Source organism: Chelon labrosus (assembly GCF_963514085.1).
Source record: "Chelon labrosus genome assembly, chromosome: 5".
Taxonomy (NCBI): Eukaryota; Metazoa; Chordata; class Actinopteri; order Mugiliformes; family Mugilidae; genus Chelon; species Chelon labrosus.
This window is the reverse complement of record NC_140341.1, coordinates 17,865,809-17,891,984: the sequence shown is the minus strand read 5'-3', so window position 1 is coordinate 17,891,984 and position 26,176 is coordinate 17,865,809. Positions and strand designations below refer to the sequence as shown.

The following is a 26,176-nucleotide window of genomic DNA, read 5'->3' as shown; positions in this document are numbered from 1 at the left end:
TATTATGCCACTGGCAGTGAATATACAACACTTTACACATTTCTTTTAAATAATCGCAATTCTTTATTTGTTGCTCTTCATCAGAAATTTGACATCAGCTGATTACAGAGAGGGGACAGGGGTAAATATGCTGAAATGGTACACATACTGTACATAGAAAACACAATAAATTACTTCATAAAATAAAAGATTTAGTCAGAAGTTAATATTTACCACATCAGTACCTAAAAATAATTTAGCGCTACTGGACTTGTTTGGACTTACAAATGGCTCATCACCCTTTCAGTAGTTGCTGTTTGGTTTCATCCTCCCTCGGACGCTTTGTCATACAGTACATTTTAGTGACGACTATTTTTTTTTTTTTGGGAACAGAAAAGGTTTTGTAGTGCAGCAGGGCAGAGCAAGAGATTGAAACTGTTGCGGTTTTGTAGATTAGCCTGGCATCTGAAGACGCATCAACCAGAACACTTGTGGCTGCAAGTTCTGTTATGTTTTATGTGTCTGATGACAAAAGCACACAAATTAATTTGCCTCCGGGGGCCAAGGATTCGCCTGTCGGGGGGGGGGGGCACACACTCAGCCCAAAAGTGCATTTCAGTTTGCTTCATTAAGTCAAGATAGTTCATTTGAATTGTTTCATTGCTGGAGTAATACATTGGTGAAATGGTAATCTGCAGGTACTGCTCCTTGTGTGGTCTCATTCGTTGACTACTTTCTTAGGCACAGAAAAATGAACAAGGCACCTCTAGCATTTTGAAGCGTTAACACTGTCGAGAGCAGCAAATTATACACAGTAGCATCCAGGTCTCATTTTTTCTGCACACTCAAGCAAATGGTTCCTTTCTTGTTTCTGTGAAACATTCCTTGACACGCAAATACAATTCATTCTCTTTTTAGACATTCATTATGTTATTAAAATGTGCTTTTCCCCATAGATTAAACCAAATCTTACATTCTGACACAGACCTCAGGGAAACTTCACAAATGAATGGGTTTGTGAGACGTGAGTCGATGCTCATTTGTTTTCACGGTGGCAACAAAACAGTGTGACAGAAAATAAAAATACCTTCTCATTTCAATAAATAATGAGAGCTTTGCCAAACAAAGAGGTAATTTCATGTAAAAATAATAATGAGTGGAAGAAATAAATAAATAAAACATTCAAAGCTACATGTTAATCACCTTCTTTCACCACCTGAGTAGATCTTTAGGTTCCTGGGCTGTATCCTGATCCTGGTCTGTGCGTTGGGCGGTGGAATGTTTTTACGAATAAAGGACGAAGGACAGTGAGCAGGGAAGTCGGCGCTAAGGAGGTGTAGGTAGGTAGGAAGGTAGGTAGGTAGGGCGGTGGTGGAGCTCGGCTTCGGGGAAGGTGAAAAGGAGTGAGGGAGGAGGGGGAAGTGAGTTCCCAGGGAGGGGTGTTGGGGAAGATTTTGCAGGAAGTGGTGGTGTGTTCCTCAGTCTGACTGCCCTGAACTGTCTCCCCCGTCTCACCTGCTTCAGGCATGAAGAGAGCATCAGCTAAGACTTAGCTGCGCAAAGCCGATCAACTTCACCTCATCTGGGATCTCGTCGTCATCACAGCCGGATGCCTGCAGAAGGAGGAAGACAGTGAGAGTATCGCTCAATAAAACTAGGCAGATGAAAATTCTGAGAGTAGATGAGATGAAAATGCGACAATTCTCTGGTTTTCTTCACCAGATCTTCTGTTTATTTCAATTACATAACAATGCAAATCCAGTTCCAGTGAAGATTAAACATTCACTGTTTGACTGTCTTTGTCAAAATGTCAATACGACCCCCTCTGATTCAGACCATTTGATGGTAATTTTGTGAGTTACTGAATCTAACATATAATTTGTCTGATACCTTGCCTGCTGGCATGAAAATGGATCTAACTCAACCAGAAATGAAAAACTGCACCAACACACTCAAACCTAATGAATGACCTGGAATTAGAGAAGATTGAACATATGTCTCCTTACTTTTTTTACATGATGATTTGTGATGCAACGTAATAAACGTGTTTTTTAAAGTATGCCATTTTAAGACAACGTGAAGCCAAGATGCGAACCTCTCCATAGCAACTATGTTATTAATAAACATACGTATTAATTGACTATCATCGCCGCAAGTGGATCAAACAACCAGACTGAACACAGTTTCTTCCCCAGAGCTGTGGATGCTCTTAATCAGCTCAGGAAACTCTCTGCCTGACACACAACCACATCAACAGTTTATATTACAACCATGCTGCTGCTGTATAAATAATCCATATCTATACTGGATGACAATTTGCTATAGCTTTTACATGTTTTCTATTCCATGGACATAATTATATTAATATTACATTCAATTACATTACATTCTGACTTAGATTTAGATTAAATGTTTTCTTTTTACTACTGTTTTTTTTTTACTACTGTTTTTACTGTTGATACTGAGCATCATGCAGAGCTGAAAACAAAATCTTGTTGCATTATACAACCTGTGTTCTGCAATGACAATAAAGGATACTCTATTCCAGGGGTGTCAAACTCATTTTAGTTCAGGGCTACACACGGCCCTATTTGATCTCAAGGGGCCCGCACCAGTAACACAATAGCGCATTAACCTATAAATAACGACAACTCCAAATGTTTTCTTCTGTTCTAGTGGAAAGAAGTACATTATGAAAGTGTTTACATTTAATGAACTGCACTATTACAAAACATGTAATGAACAAAATGAAGTGCAATTTCTGTTTAGTTCTAGGTCTCAGTGCTGTTTTATGTCCACACACAACTCTTACTAAAACTGTGCGACTCCTGGCAACTGAAATCCAACATTCAACTATTTCCCAGCAGCCAGTCACTAACTTTGTCTGTCTGCATTTGGTGGCCTCAGGGAAGGTGGTACACATTCATCTGTATACGATGGATTTGTAGAGATTACTGATGAGAAGTGATAAGCGATGATAAACAGTGATAAACAATTCAGTTTTGGGCCATAGAACTCAAACCGTGAGCGGAAAAGCTCAAAAAACAGTTTTACGTTGCAGAGAAGAGTCGAGTAAGGTGATAGATCTCTGTTAGTTCGTCACTCTAAGCAACTCTCTTCACATTGCGACTCAGTCATGCGACCAACCAATCATTTCAAAACACTGATTAAAGCTTATGGCCTTGTGCAAATCTCGATTACAGTTTGACAGTGTAAGAAAGAGGAACAGGCGAAGGTCAGTGAGCTCTGGCCAATAGTGTTTTCAGTAAGATTACTGGCAATACCTGCTACAATATATCAAATTAAAGGAGCATCATTATGCAGCATGATCAAAAGATCAAAATTTACAGAGCTAAATCCCTGTAATGTGAATCCATTCTTTCACATGTAATGTAAACATCATACAGTATTTGGACTACATTATATGAACAAAAGCATTGGACACATATTCTGTCCTCATTCTTTTATTTATTTTTCATCTGGTGCTGCTTTTACTGGTTTGGGCTAGTCCTAATTATAGTCAACTAACTATCAAATTTACAGCATACATATACTGTAGAGTACGCTTCCAACTTTGAGTTTGCAGTCCTGCTGTAACATGACAGTGTCCTTGAAGTTAAAATGGAAATTAGACTTCTGTGTGAAAGAACCTGAGTGACCAGCAGAGCTCCCTGATATTACCGCCAGTGAAGTGAAGTGGAACACTGAAAGGAGGAGAGGCCCTTTCACTGAACATTCATGGCTCGTCTCACCAATGTTCTTCTGGCTCAAATTTAGCCCCTTTAGCCCATTGATTTCAGAAACCAATGATTAAGACATGTTTGTAGAACCAAACAAGCACAATATTTGACTTTCAGCACCTCCTCTCACCTCAGTGCTGACGGGAGTGTGCATTTAGATTTGTCTGAGTTCTCACTAAAAATTAGTTTTTCATTCAGCTATTCTCAAGAAAAGCTAGAGTATGAATGGGCAACCTAACACACGCTGGCCTTCACAATTCACCCCTTATCTGGGAGAGACACTCCAACACTCAGGGCTTTTGAGCTCTGTGGTAGTCTAATCAACATGGAGGCACTGTTATTAAAACAGGTCAGTTTTTGTGAGTGCAGAGTCTATAGTGATCTCTTGCTCGGTTCAGTCATAAAGCTGCAACAGTGCCACCCACTCCATAAATTGTATGCATAAAGTGTTATGAATTGTTCCCCCTGTGAGGGTAATTACTCTCACTCCCTGGGTTTTGTGACACTGCCCTCGTAACTCTTCGCTTGGAAAGGCAGAGTTGAGCCGGAGAGAGGATTTTGTACGGCCTGCAGTGGAGCAGAGCTAACATATGGAAATGAAAGCGTGCCCATATATCTGCATGGCATGACCAGCTGAGCCTTCACTCTGACTCTCAGGAGGTTTGTCCACCTGCAATACTTGTAGCTGCTGATAAGGCAAACACGTCAGAAAGGTCAATGCTATAAAGCACTGCGACCCCAAAGCACAGATGTTGTTTACCCACAACGACGAAAACTCATTAAAAAGTAATTTACATATTTTGGCAAATCCAGATTGACAATTTTTTTTCCTTATTACCATGTTCTAATATATAAACATCACAAACTTACTTTTCCTAATGTAGAGTTATTTGAGTTAATGTGTTTTCTGTCCTGATCTGTCCTGAGCAAAAAAAAATGAATATTTACTTGGACTGAATTAAATGACTTGAATCAAGATCTGTATTTCACTCCTCCAATGTACTTCCTCAAATAATTTCTTTGTGTAACAGAGTGAAAACCTTTAGCGACAGATGCTGGTTGTTTGTGTCCTTTCTAATATCCCCCAGCTTCCACATTCCTCACCAAACCTTTCATCAACGAGCTGTTTGCGGCCGGACGGTGACAGGCATGACAAAGCCAGGGTGGCTTGCATTCGCCATCAATCATCTGGAAACTCACCAGCTTAAAGGTCAATACTTTGTAGGTGGTGGGGTCATCTACAATCTTTTGAAGGTTAGCAGCAACTGCAAGAAGAAAAGGAGAAAGAGAGTTCAAATAAGAACAAACAAGTAGTGTAAATATCTAAAGAAGATAGAAATATTTTTGTGGATTTGCCAAATGATTACACTAATGTCCTCTGAGTGATGCTTAAAGTAAATTGATGCATATATTCAACCAACATAATTTGCAAGGATAAGGAGCAGTGATATTACCAACTACAACATCGTGGCCGTTGACCAGACCGGCGGAGAATAGCTCCTGGGAAACGCCGTCAGCAGTGTCTTGTGAGGGAATAACATGACAAAAATTGGACCTGCAACATTCCACTTAGCAGGTAATTACATTAGATTGCAAATTGGATACTATCCTGAACACAAACACTGACATTAACCATTACATACACAGCATGAAGACGTTTTCACTAAGGTAATAGCATATTCTAAATTAATTTAGCTCTTACCTCGCCCAGGAGTAAATTCAAACCGGATGTCATTCAGCTCCTTTCTGGAGTTTCTGAAAGAAGAAACAAGTCGGTGTGAATGCACAAGCAGTACCCGAAATGGCAGATTTAAATGTGTTGCCGGTCCAGTTAAAATGGAGCAGAAAGATGACTGAAGAAAACGAGTAAGAGATGGTGGCACAGTGCCGAGATGAAAATTGAGAAGTGTTGATAAGGTGAAGGGAAAAGTTTTGAGAGCACGGTTCAGGATTTTATCCACAGGACCAGAACTGTTCAACAAAAAACCCCGGGAATGCTAACAAACCACACGACCAGATCCTCCACAGCAGTGAGACATCAGGCAGCAAGATAATGACCACCTCATCTCCAAGTCTCACCCTGCTATGAGCCAAAAACACAACTTTTACATCCCACACAGTCATCCCTCTCACATCTTCCAGTTCCAAAGAGTCCAACAATAACTCCTTGGGACTTTTTTTCTTTTTTGGACTGGACCCATTTCAGCAATTGAAGGAGAAGCCTCCCCACTGTTACAAATATGCAGCCCTGCCGTTATTCTGACTCACTGCTTCTCAAGTAACAGTCATTTTGTTCAGTCTATCGGGTTTCTCATACCATCGTCAAAATAGATCAGAAACTCGGCCACTCAGTCAGTAGCCAAACGGCTTCTCTGTTCAGCTTCATCTTTCCCTTTCATGTCTTTGCTAGTAATAGTGGTTGCATCCCAATCACTTAAATATATCAGACCTACCACTCAAACAACATTTAGAATATTAAAGCAACATGCAAACTAATAATGACTTAAAATAAGAAGTATTTTAAGAAGGAGTGTCATAACTGTGGTTGATCTCTCTTATTTGGTCAGCTAAAATGGTTATTTCTTACAACTGTACACACTTACATGAACTGACTAACCACACAAATTAATATATTAACCATTATTCCCATAATTGTCCACAAGTGCCTTTCAAATACCACATTGTTCACTTATTACAACAAAGATGGACGAGCTGTAAGCTGACATCTAAACACTCTGTCAACGTAAGAACTATACAATTGATTGGGGGTTTGTCACCACCGGCCAGTTTCTCATAATAAACACAGTAATTTGATTTACTGTTACTGTAATGTTAAAACAGTAGATTTCCAAGCTAGGGGTGTTAATGATTAATGGCAATGACTTCAGGCCATTTAACTGACACAATAATCGCAAGTGAGTTGCCAGGAAAAAGTAATGGATATAATATTGGACTGAATTTTCTCTCACTTTGAAATGATGCCTTGAACGACTGTGCTTGTCACACACTGAGGTAAAAAATAAAAAATAATAAAAAGTAATACTATAAAAGCACAGCACCAGTGAAAAAATGTGTTTCACTAAATGAAGAGCCTAAAGAGAGTGTGCAGAGGATATGTCTCAGTAGTTTTCCACACACAGAGCTGAATAAAGGTAACAGCTGTCTAAGTGCTTCTCCTGCTTGCATCATACCTGCAGCATCTACTGAAATATACTGTCGAGTTAAAAGGAGCAAATGAAAACTGTTTAACTAAAATCCTATGTATATAATATGTATTCTTCCATCTCTACATTTGTTCATATGCCAATACTGTGCATTTTTTGCTATTTTTATTTTATTTTACTAGATTTTACTTATATTTATTTTACTTTATTTAATTGTGGTTCTTAGAGTGTTTTTGTGTGCAACTAAGCTACTATGACCAAGCAATTTCCCTTGTGGATCGATAAAGTTTATCTAAGTCTAAGGAACTGCAGAAAACCTTTGAATTTCCATCTATGCATATTAAGATTTAAATCTCCTATTCTGTTATTCTGTGTAGATAACTGTAAATGTGACTAAATGAGAAATTAGTGAATGCAAATTTCTATAATGCAACAATTTTGAAGCAGTACACTGTATATTGTAAACCCTCGACTGCAGTGAGATGTGAACAAACAAGCACATATATCCTACTGGTTTGACTGCAATAATAAGATGTAACCTTCAGCCTCTTTCAAGCATCATCTTGCATTGATTTGCATCACATTCACAAGAAATCAGTCTTTAAAATGTGTTTGTCACAAGTGGAGTAGCTGCCTGGTGAAGGCAGGACCCAACAGAGCTACCTCGGAAAAAGCTGATGGCTGGTGGAGATTCATTTGTTTGTAGTAGTAGTTTAAAAAAAATCACTCGACTAGACCACAACCCTCATTTTAGATGAGATTAGAGCCATAAGTCAGCACGCATGCAACGAAAGACACATCTGTAACGAGTTTGCTAGCAATGAGACCATATAAAATAGTGTAGAGCCAGTACTTACTATCAATTAGCTGTTTTATTCACCATCTTGCAGCTGAAAAAAAAATTCTAGTGGAGCAGATGGATATAAACAACATCTCGTTTCCCAGCAGTGGAGGCACAGGGTGTGCATTTCCAAGGCTGATGAGGCAACATGTATGTCAGATGATTGTAAAACTGTCCAAATAAAATGTGCCTGAAATCTGCCTCCTTGTTAGAAAACCCAAGACCGTTTCATTCTGTCACCACCAGAATCATTTGGGATTAGACCTTTTTTCTATGTTAGTATCAAGATCTAATGTTTCACCAACAGTAAAGTTAGCACTTCACCCAGCAACCATATTTGTCATCTCTGTGAGCTAGGTTGTGTAGACTGCAAGTCTATTACTCAACAATCTGAAAAACGTTAAATAGTCATAACTTGGAAACACTAATTATCCACTAATAAAGAAAGCTTTGTGAGTTCAAGTATTGGCTTAATAAACATTTCCAACATAAAAGAGTTTGGTAGTGAAATCTCAAGTGTAATCCATTAAAATTATTCCAGTGTGCGTCAGTGTGGCTCTGCATTGTTGGCTGTCACAGAGCTTACCGATAGCAGAGGGAACTGGAATTTATAGATAAGAAAATGCAAATGTGATACACTCCACAAGGCCAAGGCCAACAGACAGACATCCTAAGGAGTTGAGACTACGTTATTTCATTGTACTTTAACAAGCGTAAAGGTTTAGAAACACACATAGTACAAAGTATCTGTCTGAGGAGAATTCACTGTGGGAAAAAATAGGAGCCAAAGCTAACATTTTACCAAAGGACCACGTACTGTAGCTCCAGGTGATCGAATCTGTTTAATTAAAATGAGGGCAAAAAGCTTTTAAATTTTACTAAGACTGAAATTAAGTCGAAGTTAATTAACTGTAACCTTGTCTTCAAGTCAGTGCACAGCAGGTCAAAATGATTAAATTTGTCTCAAGAAAAATAAATCCGTTGTGGAGACTTCTCAGAGAATATTTACTTGGGAAAATAAGTTAGTCTTTAAGTGAATTTGTCTTTTCCTATAACGAATACCAGATTTAGTTTTTAATAGAAACTTGGTGGTAAATTATTCTAAATAACTCAGCATTATTATTAGTGAATCACTCCATTGCAGTTAATATATTACTGTATATAACCATCAGAATATTGTGGAAAGGCCTGTCATAATCATATAGTTTCAGTGACTTCTTTATATTGGTTGTTTTGGCCTAACTAACAGCCTAAAACTGTATGTATAATACGCCAAAATGGGGAGAGCTGGTGAGGAATAAGGTCCTTGTTACTGTACTAGTGACATCTGCAATGAGGAGGACCCAAGCGCAGAACACCAGAGGCAAGTTTGAAAAACAATAAGCAAGCTTTTAATAAAACAACAATCCAGAAGCACGGGGAACAGGTGAAAGAATTAGCGCCTCCCGGCTGTATGCCTCCAACAACCACTCAAGTTGCTTAGGTCCATATCTACCCTGACTCAAATAATATACGTAATGACGACTTCTGCAGAATTCAATAATGATGCAGTGACCTCTGGGATATAAACTGTCACCACTTTATCATTTTATTTAATCTTTTTTTATATAATTGGTAAGGAATGGCCAAAACATGTTTTTTAAGGTCACAGTGATCTTTGACTACCAAACTCTAATTGGTTCATCCATGGGGACATTTGTGCCATAATGCTTGCGACTGGAGGAATAAAAATTGAAGCACACAAAGGAAAGCGGTAAACATATGGAGCAGACTGAGGCTGGACACAAAGCACAACAAACTAAAAAGGCGCAAACTGTGGAATACAGGCAAGAAACTCAGGTGGGAATCACAGCGCACAGGCAGAGCTTGGCAACTAAAACTAAAACCGACAACTAAAAGGAGGATACACAGAGAACTTAAACAAACACATCAGGAGTAAACTGAGGTGGAGAAGTGATCAAGTGCAGGAAACACAAGGGCAAGAAGGAAGACCAACAGAGACGCACTGTATGTAACTGATTAAAAACATCAGGAAATAAAGGAAGGAAATAAAACATGGCGTGGTGGATAAAGGATTATTTTGTCTTATCTAATCTCTTATATGGATCAAAATCAAGTGACAAGAAGTTCACAAACAATAAACCCATCCACAGGCTTATGGCACACAAACACCACATCCACATTTATCTGAAAGTTAACATCAAGAGGATTTTTCAGAAGCTAAGCTGACATTTGTCAACTTCTAGCTTATATACACGAGGCTTTAGAAATAACGAGCAAATGTCACCTCTGGACTAAACTGCTCAGTGAAATCAATTTAGTAAAGCTCCAATGACATTGCACCAAGAACAGTCAAACATTATAGGCATTTCCCTTTTAAACTGCTGACTTGCCTTTCCCTGCTCCTGAGGCGATCATATTACCATAAACTCATGCTAATCAGCTGTAAGACCTGTCTGGCCTGAGAAAGGAGACTGACTGTTTATTTTGCTCTTTACAATGCTGTTACAGAATTACAGAATTATAGAGTAAAATTGACAATAAGCTCTCAGAGATAATTCAGTTTGTTGTAAATAAGGAAAAATACTATTTTAAATATACAAATAAACAGATAAAAATGACCTGCTTCACATTAATGTTCCAAATAAAGCCTCTATTGAATCACCCCACTAAAATGCGCTGCCTCTTATGGAGCCTTATATGATTTGTGAAGGCCATAAATATCTTTCGTTCTGCCCCCACAACACAGGAGCACTGCCAAAGAAAATCCCAAAATATGAAGGCAGTCTCTCATCTTATAAAACCTTCTGTGCTGATTCACTTTAAAACACACCAGCCAAGACCTTCCCAACAGTGAAACAAGTCAAGTTACTCAGTCAGAACCAGACTTCTCAGAGTCTGTTCTTATCCCAAAATTGACATTTAATAGGAAACAAACTATGTGTAAAGACATCTGCTCTTCAGACATGGACAAATTTGTTGATAAAAACAGAAACAAAGAAGGGCTTGATATTATTTGATCTTTAAATAGGTTTCATATACTTTGCTGTTATATTAAATCTAAGATTATGTCAAGTGTATCTTTGTCTAGTTTAAGGAATATAAAATTTAATACAAAAATCCAATCATTAACACATGATCACGTCAAAGGGCAGGGCATTAGGGAACATGAAAGAGCTTTTCAGACCTGCATGTTTCAGAGAAAAGAAAATGTCATCAGGCCTTTGGCCTCACATCTAAGAGGGCTTCCGTCCCACGTTTACATCTCTAATACAATAATTCCTGCTGACAAACCATAGAAACGACCTGACAGCCCAATGCCACAATCACATTAAACACAGGGAACGCGCTTCTCTGTGGAAATTAAATCATTTGCTGCACGACTCTGCTTTGACACATTTTACAAGCACGCTGGGCATATTTACATTTAATAAGAGCCGCAGTGAATGCTGCAGTTGTACTACCGGTAACCAGATCTAATCACGTCTGAGCTGAAGCAAACCAACAATCATTAGATCCGTGTATAGATGATGAAGTTGCAGAACAAGAAAAAGCCAAAACCTTCAAAGAACAACAGGTGTGTTTTCATTGCCAGGTTAGAACGACGACTCTTCACCTGTAAACGGTTAGCCGCCACCTGTTGTATCTAGACAACAGTTTTGTTAGTACGCACGGAATAAAATGCTTTTTTTCCTGTGCTATGCTCGGTGCCTGGGGGGAGACCTTCAGATGTCTATTCAAGCAAGAGTGTGCTCAGCAACCGACTCATCAGGGAGCTCCTGGCAGACTTTCAACTGTCCAAAAATGCACAATTGGCTGTCTGTTGCTGCTGCATCCTCTCTCGCGCTCTAGTTCTTTTTTTTTTTTCGTGTGTTTGCATTCTGAGTAGGACGAACAAAGAAATAGAAGTGCATTATGACATACCCCAGACGTAACTGAGCATCCACCTTGAATTACACACACGGGGGAGCTGAATTTAGTTGTTTCATAACAGGAAGTATATAGGTTGATTCTGTGGTTAAATCACAAGCCTCCACGTTGTTACTAAAACATTTTCCTCAACAGCAACGTCTTGAATAATGCAGCAAAGGAGGCTGTGGTGCTATAAGTGCAACCAGTCTAAGGGAGGAAAGAAGACTGTGAGAAGCAACAATGTGTAACACTCCTCAATACAACACGGCCAGTGAGAGAGAGAGAGAGACAGAGAGACAGAGAGAGAAGTGAAGGGTAATACGAGATAGACCGTTCTTTAACAAGCTTGTGTGTTTTGGACAAAGTAAAGAGATGACAAATCTGTGAATGTAGTTGCGCTATGTAAATCTGCTTTGCATTTCTGCGTGTAGATTTAGACCTATGTGTGTGGGGGAGTTGGGAGAAATGATCTAAAAGAATATACCACCAGTCTCACCTTAGCCGTAGTACCATGTTCACAGCAGTGCCTTGAATGAAGCGTGTACCCTCATACGGTTCAACCTGCATGAGAAAATATCTTGTGATGAAGCAGTCTACAGTGTTTGCTAAGATTTAAAGATCAGATACAAAAAAAAATGTTTCTTAAACTATGTCCTGCACAGAAAAATGTTCTGGTAACTACAAGATGAACATATAGTGACTATGTGGGGCGTTGTTAAAAAATGGCTTCAATTTATTACAGCTGCAGGAAAGGTTGTAAGGGAAAAGAAAAGGAACAATACATAAAGGTGCATTGTGTAAGGGTCCATCACTGTTATCAATACTATATTACAAATGGGCTCTTTATGTGGCTATTATGGATAAGAAATGACTGCTGAGTAGCTGTCAGAGTGAATTCCTGACTGGGACACAAGACTACACCTCAAAATGCTTTGGCTCATTTTCAAAATGACAACAGCCTTAGAAAATGGGTTACAATGGCAGTGAGTCTTCAGATGAGATACAACCAGCCACTGAACTGGCACTGTCAGGCAGACAGCCATTTACTCTGAGTTATTACTGCTGAGAGCATCCCTCCAGGAGACATCCTCACATGTCCACACACGCCCACCGACACACGTGCACAGACAGACACACACCGACACACATGAGAAAAGCAAGCACGCGCAGGCACGTACGCAAACAGAGACACAATCACCGGAATCAAGGTCACTGAATCATGACAAATTAGTGCTGCTGCTGAATCCCTCACCTGGGGATGCTGAATAGACAAGCCTTCAATAGGGACATTGTTGGCATTCTCCTCATTCTAGGAGGAACAGAATGAGAGGCATAATTGTGTAAATGCTATTACATCCTTGGTAAATATCACATCAGAGCTTGTCTTATAAAGACAACAGAGGAAAGTCAATTGGAAATAATCAACAAGAAGCAATTTGCTGGTTTTGTCAGACTGCTTTGATGAAACTGCATAAAATGTGTGGAGCTAAATAAACATTCATAACTGAGTTCATGACTCTTACACAAGCAGCTGCCCACAAAGGCCAGTTAACTGTACTGCTAAATCTGTCCCGCTGCCAAGTTCTGAAATTATACGGAAGCTTCTTTTTCTATGAAAACTTTCCTCTTCATCAAAATACAAAAATATGTTTAAAATTTTAATTGCAGGCTAAAAGTGGTCTATGAGAGGAATAGCTAACTTACATCTTTGGCCTCATCTCTGACCCTTCGTGACTGGAGGGAAAAAGAAATCAAAACACATGATCATATTCATGCACAGAGCGGTATTAATGTTAGACTTTCTATCTCAAAAAGCAAAACCCATGTGATGCACACCCTCATGAACCATTTTTATATGAACATTTCTACCTGCATTTATGAAAAAGCAAGGTGCAACTGCAGAAAAGTAACAAAATTTGAGCTCATTAAATTAAACTAAAAGCACATCTGTGTGAAAAAACCCAACCAGCAACAGCTTAAATCATTACTTTTATAGAAAATTATTTATTGCATCAGACATTAATGCTGGGCATTTTCATCAAAGGGCTCTTTGATCATAGTTGTCTACTTCCTCCTGCCTGGAATCCTTACAGCTATCTTCCAACTCATTACAGCGACCTCTTGACAGGCTCCCTCAGAGATAAGCCATCTGCTATCCAAAACATTAACCGGTAAGGGAAGGAGGGAACATACAGTGTCTAAGACAGAAGGTGAGGATATGTGTAAAGGTTTAATCTGTAGGTTAGACATGACATGCAACACCTTAAAAACTGAAATTCTGAATGTTCGTGCACATGCAGTTGTAGGTTTGCTCTAAAATATGTTGAATAAAGGTATATGAAGCTCGTGAACCTAAAGCGTACATCTGAATCAATACACTTATGCATGTGTGTGAGGAGCCTCACCTACCCTGCCCTGATTCACTGCTGCCTTGCCCTCCTCACTGCCCTCGTCCAGCTCATCATCGCTCCACTCCCAGTCTCCATCCTCTGTCTTGTGCAAGTGGCCACTGGAGCCTGGGACTCTCCTCACCTGGAGCAAAGCACACGGAGCACATTTAATGTTAATGAAATCATTTGATGTTTTTCTGTTTGCACATGTATGCACATTGTGCTTTACCCACAATTCCATTTGGTTTCACAGGCCTTTAAATAGGAGAATACACTCACCGGCCACTTCATTAGGTACAGCAGTGAAAACGACTGCATTCTAATCTAACAGTCCTGCACTAACTCCTAACTTCATGAAGCATTTGTTTAAAATAACTCACGAGAACGACAGATTGGGTTTGTTGCATGTTGTACCAACACGTTTCTATTATTTTGGCAACCCCATTGTGGTCAGTGGGCTAGGGCTAATTCAATACATTTTAACAGCTCCACAAACTACATCCTCCAGAATGATCATAAAGTTCAATTACCACTTTTCTTACACTGTTTCAACATAAACTGGACATAATAACATCATGAAGCAAAGATTTAGTGCAGGGCTGTAACATTAGAATTTTTTAGTTTTCCCTAGTGGACCTAATGAACTAACCAATGAGTGTAGACTCTGGAGGATATATAACTTTCTGGGTATAAAACCCCAGTTCCATCCAGGCCATTAGTTTTGAAATGACACTGTGTTTTTTTAAAGGTCATTTTCACAACAACACTTGAAAAACACATTATTTTTACAGCATGGCACATTAAATTTAAAAACAGAAATTTTTAATGTTGTTTTGTTTTTTTTGTTTTTTGTGTTTTTTAAAAAGGACAGATAACTAGGTGACACTGTAGCCTAAATTAGTGAGAACGCATTTCATTTACGGTCATTAAAAATAACATGTAATAATAACATGAAAAATGTATTATTAAACTGAGAAATGGAGCGGTAGTTGCATGTAGTCATTTTGTCAGTTCAGTGAGCCCGCTTTGGATACAGCAAAACGAATACAAATGAAAATGCTAAAAATGTATCCACTATAACAAAGCAGATACAAAAAGTATAGTGGCGTCATTGGCAAAGCCTGCAATCTGTTGCAGATCTACAGTCAGGGAAAGCGTGTAAGACAAGCAACATGTGACTAGTCTAGCAGTGTGAGATAAGATATGAGAGCACCGCAGTGTTACAGAAGAGACACCACACAAAACTGTAAGCCACTAGCACCGGGGTTGCATCAAATCCCCCGCTCTAGGCAATGTCAAAGTTTAGGAAGCGCTACCATTCTGGTGGTGTCGGGTTTATTATCCAAACCTGACATAGAACCGAGGCTCCCCCAGATCTGTTCGGGGTCCTTGAGCAAAACAGATACAGATGAATGAAGCAGCCATACATGATTACCCAGCCATCACTCACATAACAAAATCTCCTCACTATAAATGTAGAAAAAAAAAAATCTAATATAGTTTTAGTAGGAATATGAACACTTAATGGTCAGATTGCATAAGAACTGATGAAAGACATGCTGTCTTTAATTTAAGCATTCATGCAAAACTCAATCAGTATTCCACCATCATTTGTGCAACAGACTGCTTTTTAATTATGTAATAAATCAATGATGATTCAAGACCACATTGGTTGTAAACCACTAATGTCTAATCTTTAAACAATAAATGCCTGCTATTTTCTTATTTGAAAGCTGTGTTGTGTGTGTCAGAGTGCCCTCTGCTGGTCATCTAGGACAAATGTACCTCCACTTTATTCTGCATGACTGAACGTTATCTTATTGTGACATTCCTGCAACAAAAGCCTCAACAAAATCACTGTTTGTCTGTTATGTAAAAGGCAAGTTTCTGTATTACACACTTCCTTCCCTTTTTGAGTTTCTCTCTCTCCATTCATTAGTTTAAGTACGTTCCTTTAAAATTACTTTGCTGGTGACAGAATCTGCCACCAACTTTTCATTCACTGAAGTATGTAAAAGGAGAAGTCAGGTCCCTTTGGAAACCAATTTAAGGAGCACCATCTGCCTTTGCCCTAAACTCCAGCTGTATTTGTGTCTGGGAGTAGAATTGCTGTTGTTTTTCATGACTACTGAATACCACACAGGACAAAAAGAAAAAAGAAAAAGAACCCCAAGGTAGTGAGGTGCAAAAGGGCAAAAGAAAGGTCAGTACACTCAAGGTGGCTGTGTGCAGAGAGGAGTGGAACGAGGAGTTTTAGGAGTGAATTAGACAAGATATGAAAGAGAGTGAGGCCGCTGTGGTCTCAGTGCAAAGAGGTCACAGTATCCTGGGATGACAGCGTTTCTGAATTACTGCTTGTCTCTGCAGGCTTTGGGTGATGTTGCTGAGTTTATAATGCAGATGACTCTGTCGGTCAATTCAGCACAAAAGAACAAGGACATTTGCTCTGCGGCTCACATATTTCCCTGAACAAAGCTATCAAGTGAATCAGCCGATACCCAGACTGCATCTGTTTTATGCTTTTAAACAGGACTCCAGACGTAAAAACACAAACAGTATTCATGCTGTATCATATTTAAGATTTCATCTTGTACAATTTGTGTGTAAGTGACTGCAAATGCCGCCTAAATTGGAAAGTGCGTAAGCAGATCTCATTTCTATTTAACTGTAAGTAGCTTTTCATTCTTTGTTATGACCGATAGTTTACATTAACCATCAACAAACCTGAACAACACCGTGTCAATCCCCCATAGCTTCCTCCCTCTCTATTGACACCCTGCACTGGTTGTGCGTAATTACAACGTCATACACAGTAATGGACGTGCGTTCTATTTTGTCCTCCATTTACTCCCAACCACGCCAGTGAATTTCCACCAGTCCACGCGGGCCACTTTGCCTTCTGGCAATAGCCCTCTGTTCCCACTTCTATGCTGGCCATCCAGGCGGAGTGTTACATGAAGCCAATATCAGCTGTGCCTGAAAAGTGCACTTCCTCCCTTTAAACTGAGGCCAGTGTGCAACAGAGCGAGAAAACTGTTCTCCTTTCTGTTCCCTGATGTTAACAATTCATTTAATCCTGTTTGTCCTGAGTGTGACACGCAGACCACTAACACAAGGCTCATTACATGTGCAGCGCTTGACTCTTAGCAGCCCATATTTTTACATGACCTACAGGACAGGGTATAAAGAGGTGCCTAAGAAAGTCAAAGTGCATAGCTCGTGTTGACTGTAAATGCACCACTCTGGTGGAAGGACTCACTTCAGTCAGTCCCTGCCACAATTTACTCATGTTTAGTCAATAGCTGAGTTATTTTACAGGGAGTGTTTATGTAAAAATACCTTCTTCGCTCTTTGGGAAATCTTTGGTGCACGACACAAAAGCTTTTCTACCAGATATTCTTTGTTCTGCAAGAGAAAAAGAGAAAAATGTATCAAATCAGTCACATTGAGTCACATAGAGCTCAGGTTGTATTTTTTTTAACATATCAAGATATTTTTAAGAAATCAAAAGGGATGGTGGAACTGTAAAAGCTGTAAGACAGTTTGAGGAGTACATGGGTTATTGTAAGCATTTTTAAGGCCAGTGACTAAACCAGTTCAAAAGAAACATTAAGCATCATTTGATCCTTTTCACAAAATTAAAATCCTCCTACTAGGCTGTGTGTATAATTTATTATTATTATTAACCATTTATAGGACACTCATTGAAATACTTGGAAATTCTAAATGTCAACGCTAGAGTGTTGTTGCAGGACATAAGAAGACTTTTTTAATTTTGTGAAATTTTTCAAAATTTTTCATTTACTTGTAGAAAATAAAGGTTAATGAATTTACCATTATGGTTCCTTGCACTTAAGTGGAAAACAAATGTAAACATGCATTTAGACCATTAGAACATAAGTGCTGATTCAGGCACATACACATTATCACATTAGACAGCATTAGATCACTTCTTTGTGGTACCTAATAAAGCAGTTGTGCTCAGCGTTCATGCAGAGGTGGACATTGCAGACCACATTTGACCTTGATTTGAGCTGAGAATATTGACTTGATCTTCGCTGACTGGCTGGGTGAAAACCACATGCTTCTCAGCCTCACTGAGAGACACAGGGATGCAATGTAAAATGTGTGCGCTGAAGTTACCAAATATGGTTCCTTGCCCTATAACGGGTTAATAATTGTTAACCAGGTATTCCATCCTCTAAAGTGCTTTTGAACAGATTTTCCAAAATCTAAATCAAAGGATTTTGAAGAACCACATATATCAACATCGTCACATCTGTAAAATGTCCCAGATGTCAAAGTTATTGGAGAGAGATCAACTTTAAATAATCTAGTTGTTTGGTTCTGTTTAGGTAAATAACACTCACTGAAGATGTAATGGAAGAGCTCAAGAGCTTATTTTTAGTTGTCATTACTTTTGATAAATGTCATACCCTTATATGAAGTGAACTGCCTGATGTATCCAAGTATAACTACCATTAACAAATACATTTAACACACACAGCTGAGTCATTGTTGGAGTTGGCGTGAAGCCATAAGAATAACACTAATAACAGGTCAAACAAAGATGCTGAGCCAGATATTTGAGATGAGACAAATACCTTGGCCTTTTGGAAGAATTTACACTTCAAAAGCTCTGCAGCTGTAGGCCTAGAGGCAACACAAAGAAAAAGTACAATTGCAAAAACACCAGAACACAGCACTCAGTAAATGTTAATCAAGGACCAGGTCCCCTGTTATTGACCACACATTGCATCAGCACTCTTCACTGAAATATTGAGCTGATATATAGGGAACATGTCGCTCACCTTTTGGCAGGTTCCTTCTGAAGGCACATAGTTATTAGCTTTCTAAATGATTTGCCATATTTTTTTAGCATTTCCTTGTCCTCGACACCCGTCTCTAGAGTGGGTGGATCGTTCTGTAGGGTAAGCATTAAAACCTGAAAAGACAGGAATAAAGATCAAAACCGCCCACAAGTAGTTTTTTTTCAGCAGAGAGTCAAATACATTAGCAGAAGAAAAAAGAAATTCACATCAGGGAACTATGGAAATGTTTTGCAAAGTAAAGGCAAGCTTCTCTTTTTCTGAAATGCTCCCTCTTTATTTGTTGTTTGGTTTCCCAATTACAGCAAAAGCAGCAAGTGAACTATGAACTCTGCACACACTTTTTCTTGCTAATGATGAAACTTTGCGGAAACAAGTTGGTTTAGGGGGAAGTTTGCTGATATAGGAGTTTACGCTCACAAGTTTTCTTCTTTCCTTTGTCAGTGTAATTTACAGGAAGACGTTACACTGAATAAAACAGCAAATGTCCAGAACACTCACCTTCATGGGAGGGTATCGGTGATACGGGGCAGAGCCTGTCGCTAACTCGATGGCTGTAATTCCAAAACTCCATATATCTGCTTTGAAATCATAGCCTCGAACCTGTGGACATAGAATTGCAGTACTGTCTAATATCACTGTAGAACGCTTACATCTGTTACAGCATTTTGTTGATGTGATTACTACTACTACTTTTAGTAGTTTTAACATAATAGCATTACATAGACGCTGACTAACAACAATAAGACACAAGCTCAGGCAAACATATTTGCCAGAATACTGCATGAAAGAGACAATGTCACCAGCGCTTGTTTTTGTACAACTATAGACTCACCTGTTCCATCACCTCTGGTGCCATCCAGCACGGCGTGCCAACAAAAGTCTTTCGAACTTTGTTCCTAGTCATATCGCCCCCTGTGGCCAGAAATGCACTTACGCCAAAATCTGTATATAAAAACATATCAATAAACAAAGCATAATTGATTGAGAACATTTTTGCTGTGTGAAATGGCTGGGTTCAATAAACAGTTATTTGCCAGCAAGGCCAAAGTGGGAGTGCATTCTGACACTTTTTAATCAGAGCCATCTATGAAACCCTTCCTGGCCCAGCCAATCTGCCGTGATGATGAATCAGGGTCAATACAGGTGGCGCCATGGCCAGGTGATAAGGAAACTGGAAGAAGTCCCAAACAGCGTGGTAAGCCTTGGCAAAGCCGCAACTTCCATTTCAGGTTGTCCACTTCATCGCTGCAGGACAATCAGTGCAGAACTGCCCCACACAGGATAGAACATTAGTTTTGGCCCCAGGAAATTACAGGTCAATGAGAGAGGACTACAGCAAGTGGTAAGGTTCCCCACTGATATAGCACCACAACACTGAGACGTTACATCATCCTGTGGTCGATAGCTGAGAAGTATGTCTTGTTAATCGTGCTGACAGTTGAAGGCAAAGAGGACATTCAGGACGGATATGAAAGTTCTGGTATGACGCCAAGGGAAAGACTGTAGTACAACAATTTACGTAGCTGAAGTTGTGGGTTTGTGGGGCCTCTCCATGAAACACTTCCTGAGAGACACTGACTTCACGTCAGCAAAAGTCAAAAAGAGATTTTTATGAAGAACAGAAAAGGGAAGTTTTTGGCTCTGACTGTGAAGAAGTGACAAAAGCTGAAGGGAACAGAGAAGCCATGCAGTGGAACCTCCTGACTGTCCACGTCCAACTGCAGGGAGCAACAGGGAAACATCTATGGTCCCTGCTCCACTATTCTGAGAAATTCTGGGATGAAAAGGTGCAAAACTTCAGTGAAGAATGGCTCCCAGCACAAGACCCTGCTGCTGTTATACAGGCACCAACTGAGGTGTGACAGACAGTTTTCAGTATCAACAGTAATTTGTCCATTTGAGATGCTGGATAGTAAATATTTTCATTTTTGCCTGTCTATTGTGTTACCATTAGACATCTCAAAGTTTAGCCGTCTCTTCTTACATGATTAGTGCACACAGGCAAAGGTAATACATAAAAAAAATAACTGGTTATAGTTTAGTCGTGCTAGGAAGGATGTTTATTAGAAATCTTGGAACCATGTTGGAAGAAAAGGAAAGAGTCTGGCATGAGGATCCAGAGACTGAAGTGGCTAAAAGGAATTTGGCAGCATTCATTTCATCGGTGCCTTTATTACACAGTGTCTTCTGTGCGAGAGGACTATTTTTAAGCGGATATCATGGTACAGGAAACCCGTAGTGCCAAAACCTGCAAAGTTTTTTTTAACTTTATCTCCATAATAATAGGTTAAGTCTTGCAAATTCATTATTTCCTCAGGCAGCAATCAATGCCTTCCAGTAAACTAATCTGGAACATCTTCAGCTTTAATGTAATGACGAAACAAGCTGAAGCATTGTCTTCATTTATGATAACAAAGCTGAAAATATGCACTACAATTTTTCATTACTTACTCTGTAAATTCAAATCAACCATACGTACGTACAGTATATGCATTTAGTTTCAAGCCGAAGAGAGTGTAATACTATAGCAGCAGTGTAATGTTCAACAAACCTGCAATCTGAACAGATCCATCTTCTCCCAGTAGTATGTTCCCAGCTTTCACATCCCTGAGGTCAAGAAAACAATAATGCAGTCAAACAACAGAGTCATGTGGGGCAGCATTGATTCTTCCATCCGTGCTAATGAGTCCCAGTGTCCATCAACATCTAGAAATCTGCCCAAGGGCCTGATAGAGTTAAGCCTGGCTCGCAGTGACCTTGAAATCCAGGAAGTGGGCAGATCAGAGCAACCGAGCTACAGCCCAACGAATGCGCATATTTTAATTCACTTTAAACCTCAGCAAACTGTTAGCCGACTGGACATGTACACTATATGCATCTGTGGCACTTCTGCACCGAGATGTATTCATTATACCGTCCACACAGAAACTTTGTTTGTATTTGCACTATAGCTGTATCTATAGCATCTTTGCACAATATTGTACATGCATTATTAACATTTTCTACTCATACAAATCCTGTACAGTCGTACATACTGTCTACATCTACGGTTAATATAGTCTTCTGTGTGTTCTACAGTATGACATTAACTGTAAAAGTGGTGTTTTAGTAACTGTAGTATTAGTAAAAGTAGTAACTGTCATGTCTGCATCTACAGTATGTAGCCCAGAGGGACACATATGTATGTTTTTATTGTAATATTGTTGAAGTGACAATAAAGATGACTTAAATCCTGAATCTTGGCTTCATTATAATAAGTGACATTGAACTTGTACTTTAGTTTTCTTACAAAATAAAACAAAACATATCGACAAAAACTGTAGTAAACAACTCTAGAAGAAAATGCTACCTGTGAATCTGTCCATTTCTGTGCAGATAGTCAAGGCCCTCCAGAACTTCTTTTAATATAGTGGCAATAATAGGCTCGTCCAAGGCTCTATTTTTGTCCTCTTCTTTGCTCGTGTGCTTGATTATATCTAGCATGGAGCCTAAAAAGACACCAGAGAAAAACAAAAGCAGTTGGTTAATTGTTTTTACATACACACGAGGAACACAACATTGTTACATTAAAGTAATACCTGCTGCAACTCTTAACTATAGTGGAACCAGCCTAAAAGTTAGTGCTAAGAACATAGTCAACATACTACACTAAAAATGTTGAAATGTTGTTGTTTTAGGACAATAGAAATAGTGATCGAAATGCTAACAAGTTAGTTATCCTTGACAATATTATTAAAAATCTACCATAGCCACAGCACAGTTTACCAGATTCTCTGTATCTGGTTCTAATACTGCTGTGTCACACTGAATTTATCCTGCCAAGGATCAATAAAGGTAGATCTAAGCTTACCTTAACTTTAGAAATAAAAACAAAACTATCAGATTTGTCATATTTAATAGATTTTCCAATCATATATTCTTTAATCAATGTAGGCAATGAAGAATGAGTGTATTCTTATCTACTTACTTTTTTAAATTTGAGCTAACTGTTGATTACAACACAGATATTTATTTCTTTTATCAGTAGACAAGATATAAAAAAGCAGAATTTACAGTTTTGTATCATCACTTTGGCATTAATGCATTATTAATCCAGTATGAGATGTGGCACAAGTGAAGCTTACCTCCGCTCAGAAGCTTCATGACTAACCAAAGTTCATCTTTAACGACAAATGAGGTGTAGTAGGTGACAACATTGGGGTGGTTGCACTGGCTCATGGCTTGAATTTCTTTCTGTTGGTAGAGACAAACAGCAGGATGTTTCATATATCAGACATCTCACTTTTAATCCGATAATTTGCTATTTCAAAATAATCTGTGAGAAGCACAGGGCCTCACACCTCAACAAAAACAGATTTACAGCAGATGATACGGTATTAAAAACAACAAATTGTATTACTTGTAAGCCAGAGAACAGTTACGATATGGATCAGAGGGAAAGTAGTAGTATTAGAGTGTTGAGTGTTGAAAACACAGACAAAAACAGCCCGTATTTATTGTACACACCAATAGCTCATCCATGCTGGTCTGGCATTTTTCCAGGTTGATTCTCTTTATGGCCACGCGCTCCTGTCTGGGGGTACAGAGGGCTGCCTGCACCACAGCTGTGGCCCCGCTTCCTGGAACCACAACAGAGCAATGACGACAGGAACCAAGAGGGACTCACATCATACACAGCTGGAAGACTCTTAAATTCAGCATCACTTTGTGGCTTTGTTATGCATCCATCTGACATGCTGTTTCTCTGTTTTTATTTCATGTGCTGTGGCTGAAATATTAGGCCAACACATAAGCTGAGTCAGAGCGCGGCACTTTTTTTTTTTCGTTTGTTTACTTGATTCATTACAAATCAGGCCACGCCGTGGAGTAGTGGATCACACCAGGATGCTGTGACACACAAGCATATTGGCTGCCAACTGTTAGCCGCAGATAAGGCGAAGAGAAGAACACGTCAGATCGGCCTGCTTACAAGATGATAATGAGCACAGAGAGGGGTGGTCTCACCAACTCATCACAGTAAGCAGCTGTTGTGCTACTTCTTATCGCTAATGATATGACTTGTCAGCTCATCTGCACCTCACACACATCTGCCAAAAATATTCACACAACTTCCTTTTGCACCTTCGCAGTACATTTGAGATTACTGCTGTTGTTTGTTTTTGTTTTTTTTTATTAATAATAACTAGTAGAAACACTAAAATTCAACATTGTGTGACTTGTGCAGGCGGATATAACTTTTTAAACACTCAAAAAGTTTTTTATTGTTATCAAAAAGAAAATCATACAGTAAAATTACTTCATAAATCAGCAACTGGACTCTCCACAGGCTTCATAGCCATACTTACGGGGTTAATCGTAATAAAAAATAAAACATGCATGATACACTGAATAAGTATATTTTTCTAGAAAACAATGCTTAACAACTGAGTGAGGGTCTACTTCCATTAATATGTGACTTTTGTTGAAGTTAGAGCTAAAAGAATAATCTAAAATTGTAGGAAAACTTTGGCTAATCTATTAATTCACTGACAAAGAAAACATTACGCTTCCAGACTTTGCAAAATGCGGATTTGCTGTTTTTACCTTACACATATTAGGTGAATTTCTTGAGTATTTTGCACAAACAGTTGAACAAGTAACAGCATATCAGCAAGTAACTATGTGCAGGATGAAAAAACAGAGTAATAAAGAAAATATTAGTGGTGTGTATCACTTTTTATTTAGGGGAAGCTAACGCTTGAAGTTGCCCTAAAACCATGTGCCATCACCATTGTACATGTTGCTATTATTATTGGTTGTAAGTCAAAGTCAGTTTTATTTATAAAGCACATTTAAAAACAAGAAGTGCTTTCCAAAGTGCTGCGCAAACAGAGCTCATGTGTGGTTAACACAGTTAGAACATAGTTTTAACACTGCTTACTTGACAAGATGTGTTTGGCTCTTTAAATGATGTCTATTAGCTTAAACAGCACATTGTGGTCTTAACACAGCCACAGGCAGCCTCTGTGATTTTACTAATGGCTAATAAACTGGACACGTGCCATAAACTGGCACCGCTGGAGTGGGTCTCTTGTTATCCACGCAGCTGAAAAAAAAAAAGAAAAAAAAAAAGAGGCCACTTTAACAGAAGTGACATTTTAAAAGCCCGGCGGTGCAGACACCTCAACTGATTCCGCTCCGTCTGAGTCACCGACACATCTGCTGTAAACCGGTAGTCCTCAAATGTTAACATCCGCATTGCAAAGCACTGCATACGAAAGGGAAAAAAAAGCCGGTAGGCCCTCGTCGTCATTCACAACTGATAACCCTCAGCGGGGTGCCCTTCTCTCCGTGACAATACACCGCGTCCATCACATCTATACTAACCTATGACTTCCTGCAGCTCGTACGACTCCCTGGTAATTGGCCAGCTGGTTGTCACCGTTGGTTGCGGCTGTTGGGCAGGAGTCGTAGATTCGCCTTGATCCGCCATGATGATGATGATGATGCTGCTGCTGCTGCTGCTGCGCTAGTTAGCAGCCTCTCTCACAGACTGACGGGCAGGCAGAGAGAGACAGGGGGAGATAGAGGGAGGAAGAGAGCGAGGGAAAGAGAGAGAGAGAGGGAAAGAGAGCGAGGGAGAGAGAGAGAGAGAGCGAGTAAAATTTGACCTCTCCTCCTCCTCCTCCTCCTCCTCCTGGGTGCGAGTGTCAGCTGCAGCAGAGCAACCACCGACACCCACGGAGCGCAACCCGGAAAATAACGGACCGCACACATGCGCGTCACACTCACTCGCACGCGCTCCTTACAGTACAACTGACATGTAGGAGGTTTGAATAGACACAGGAAGACCGTGTTTAATTATAAAAAATAGCTCTCAGGAAGCATTTTAAACATGTGTTTCAGTTAATTCGAAGAGAATATAATAACAGGCAAAAAATAATAATAATAATAATAATTATCGATAAAACGGCGTGGCTTTGTCTTAAGACTTTATGTGACACGTAGATGTGACGATTTTAATATGTCACATGCTTTCAGACACGCACGAGTGACGCTGTTCACTTTCTCCAGAAGATGGCGCCTTCACTCCAACATGAAGATGAGTGGTCCCAGCGTGTTTTTAAATTTAAAATATAATATAGACAGAGTACTTAAATACGCATGCTAGAAGACATGTAGAAAAAATTGTATCCAGACTATTATAATATGAGATAATATTTATTCATGTTTTTGAATTGTAACTGTTACTGTTGTTGTTTATTTAAAAACAAATTACCACAGTATTTAATAATGCACTCTAATACATTCTGCCTTCGTGAAGGTTTTGACATTTAAA

The 26,176-nt window shown here is 39.3% G+C and overlaps 1 protein-coding gene across 1 annotated transcript; it reads right to left on the bottom strand.

Moving 5' to 3' along the window:
• Nucleotides 1-573: 573 nt before the first annotated feature.
• stk39 (serine threonine kinase 39) lies at nucleotides 574-25,385 on the bottom strand. The gene is made up of 19 exons (XM_084544341.1): nucleotides 25,225-25,385; nucleotides 23,365-23,477; nucleotides 22,983-23,091; nucleotides 22,208-22,346; nucleotides 21,410-21,465; nucleotides 19,691-19,800; nucleotides 19,357-19,458; nucleotides 18,838-18,971; nucleotides 18,631-18,679; nucleotides 17,366-17,431; nucleotides 15,343-15,414; nucleotides 14,046-14,168; nucleotides 13,341-13,370; nucleotides 12,889-12,945; nucleotides 12,133-12,197; nucleotides 5,422-5,474; nucleotides 5,174-5,242; nucleotides 4,920-4,984; nucleotides 574-1,592 (listed from the first exon to the last, which is right to left on the bottom strand). The coding sequence occupies exons 1-19, from the start codon at nucleotides 25,328-25,330 to the stop codon at nucleotides 1,518-1,520; spliced, it is 1,593 nt and encodes a 530-aa protein (XP_084400467.1). The 5' UTR covers nucleotides 25,331-25,385; the 3' UTR covers nucleotides 574-1,517.
• Nucleotides 25,386-26,176: the final 791 nt, after the last annotated feature.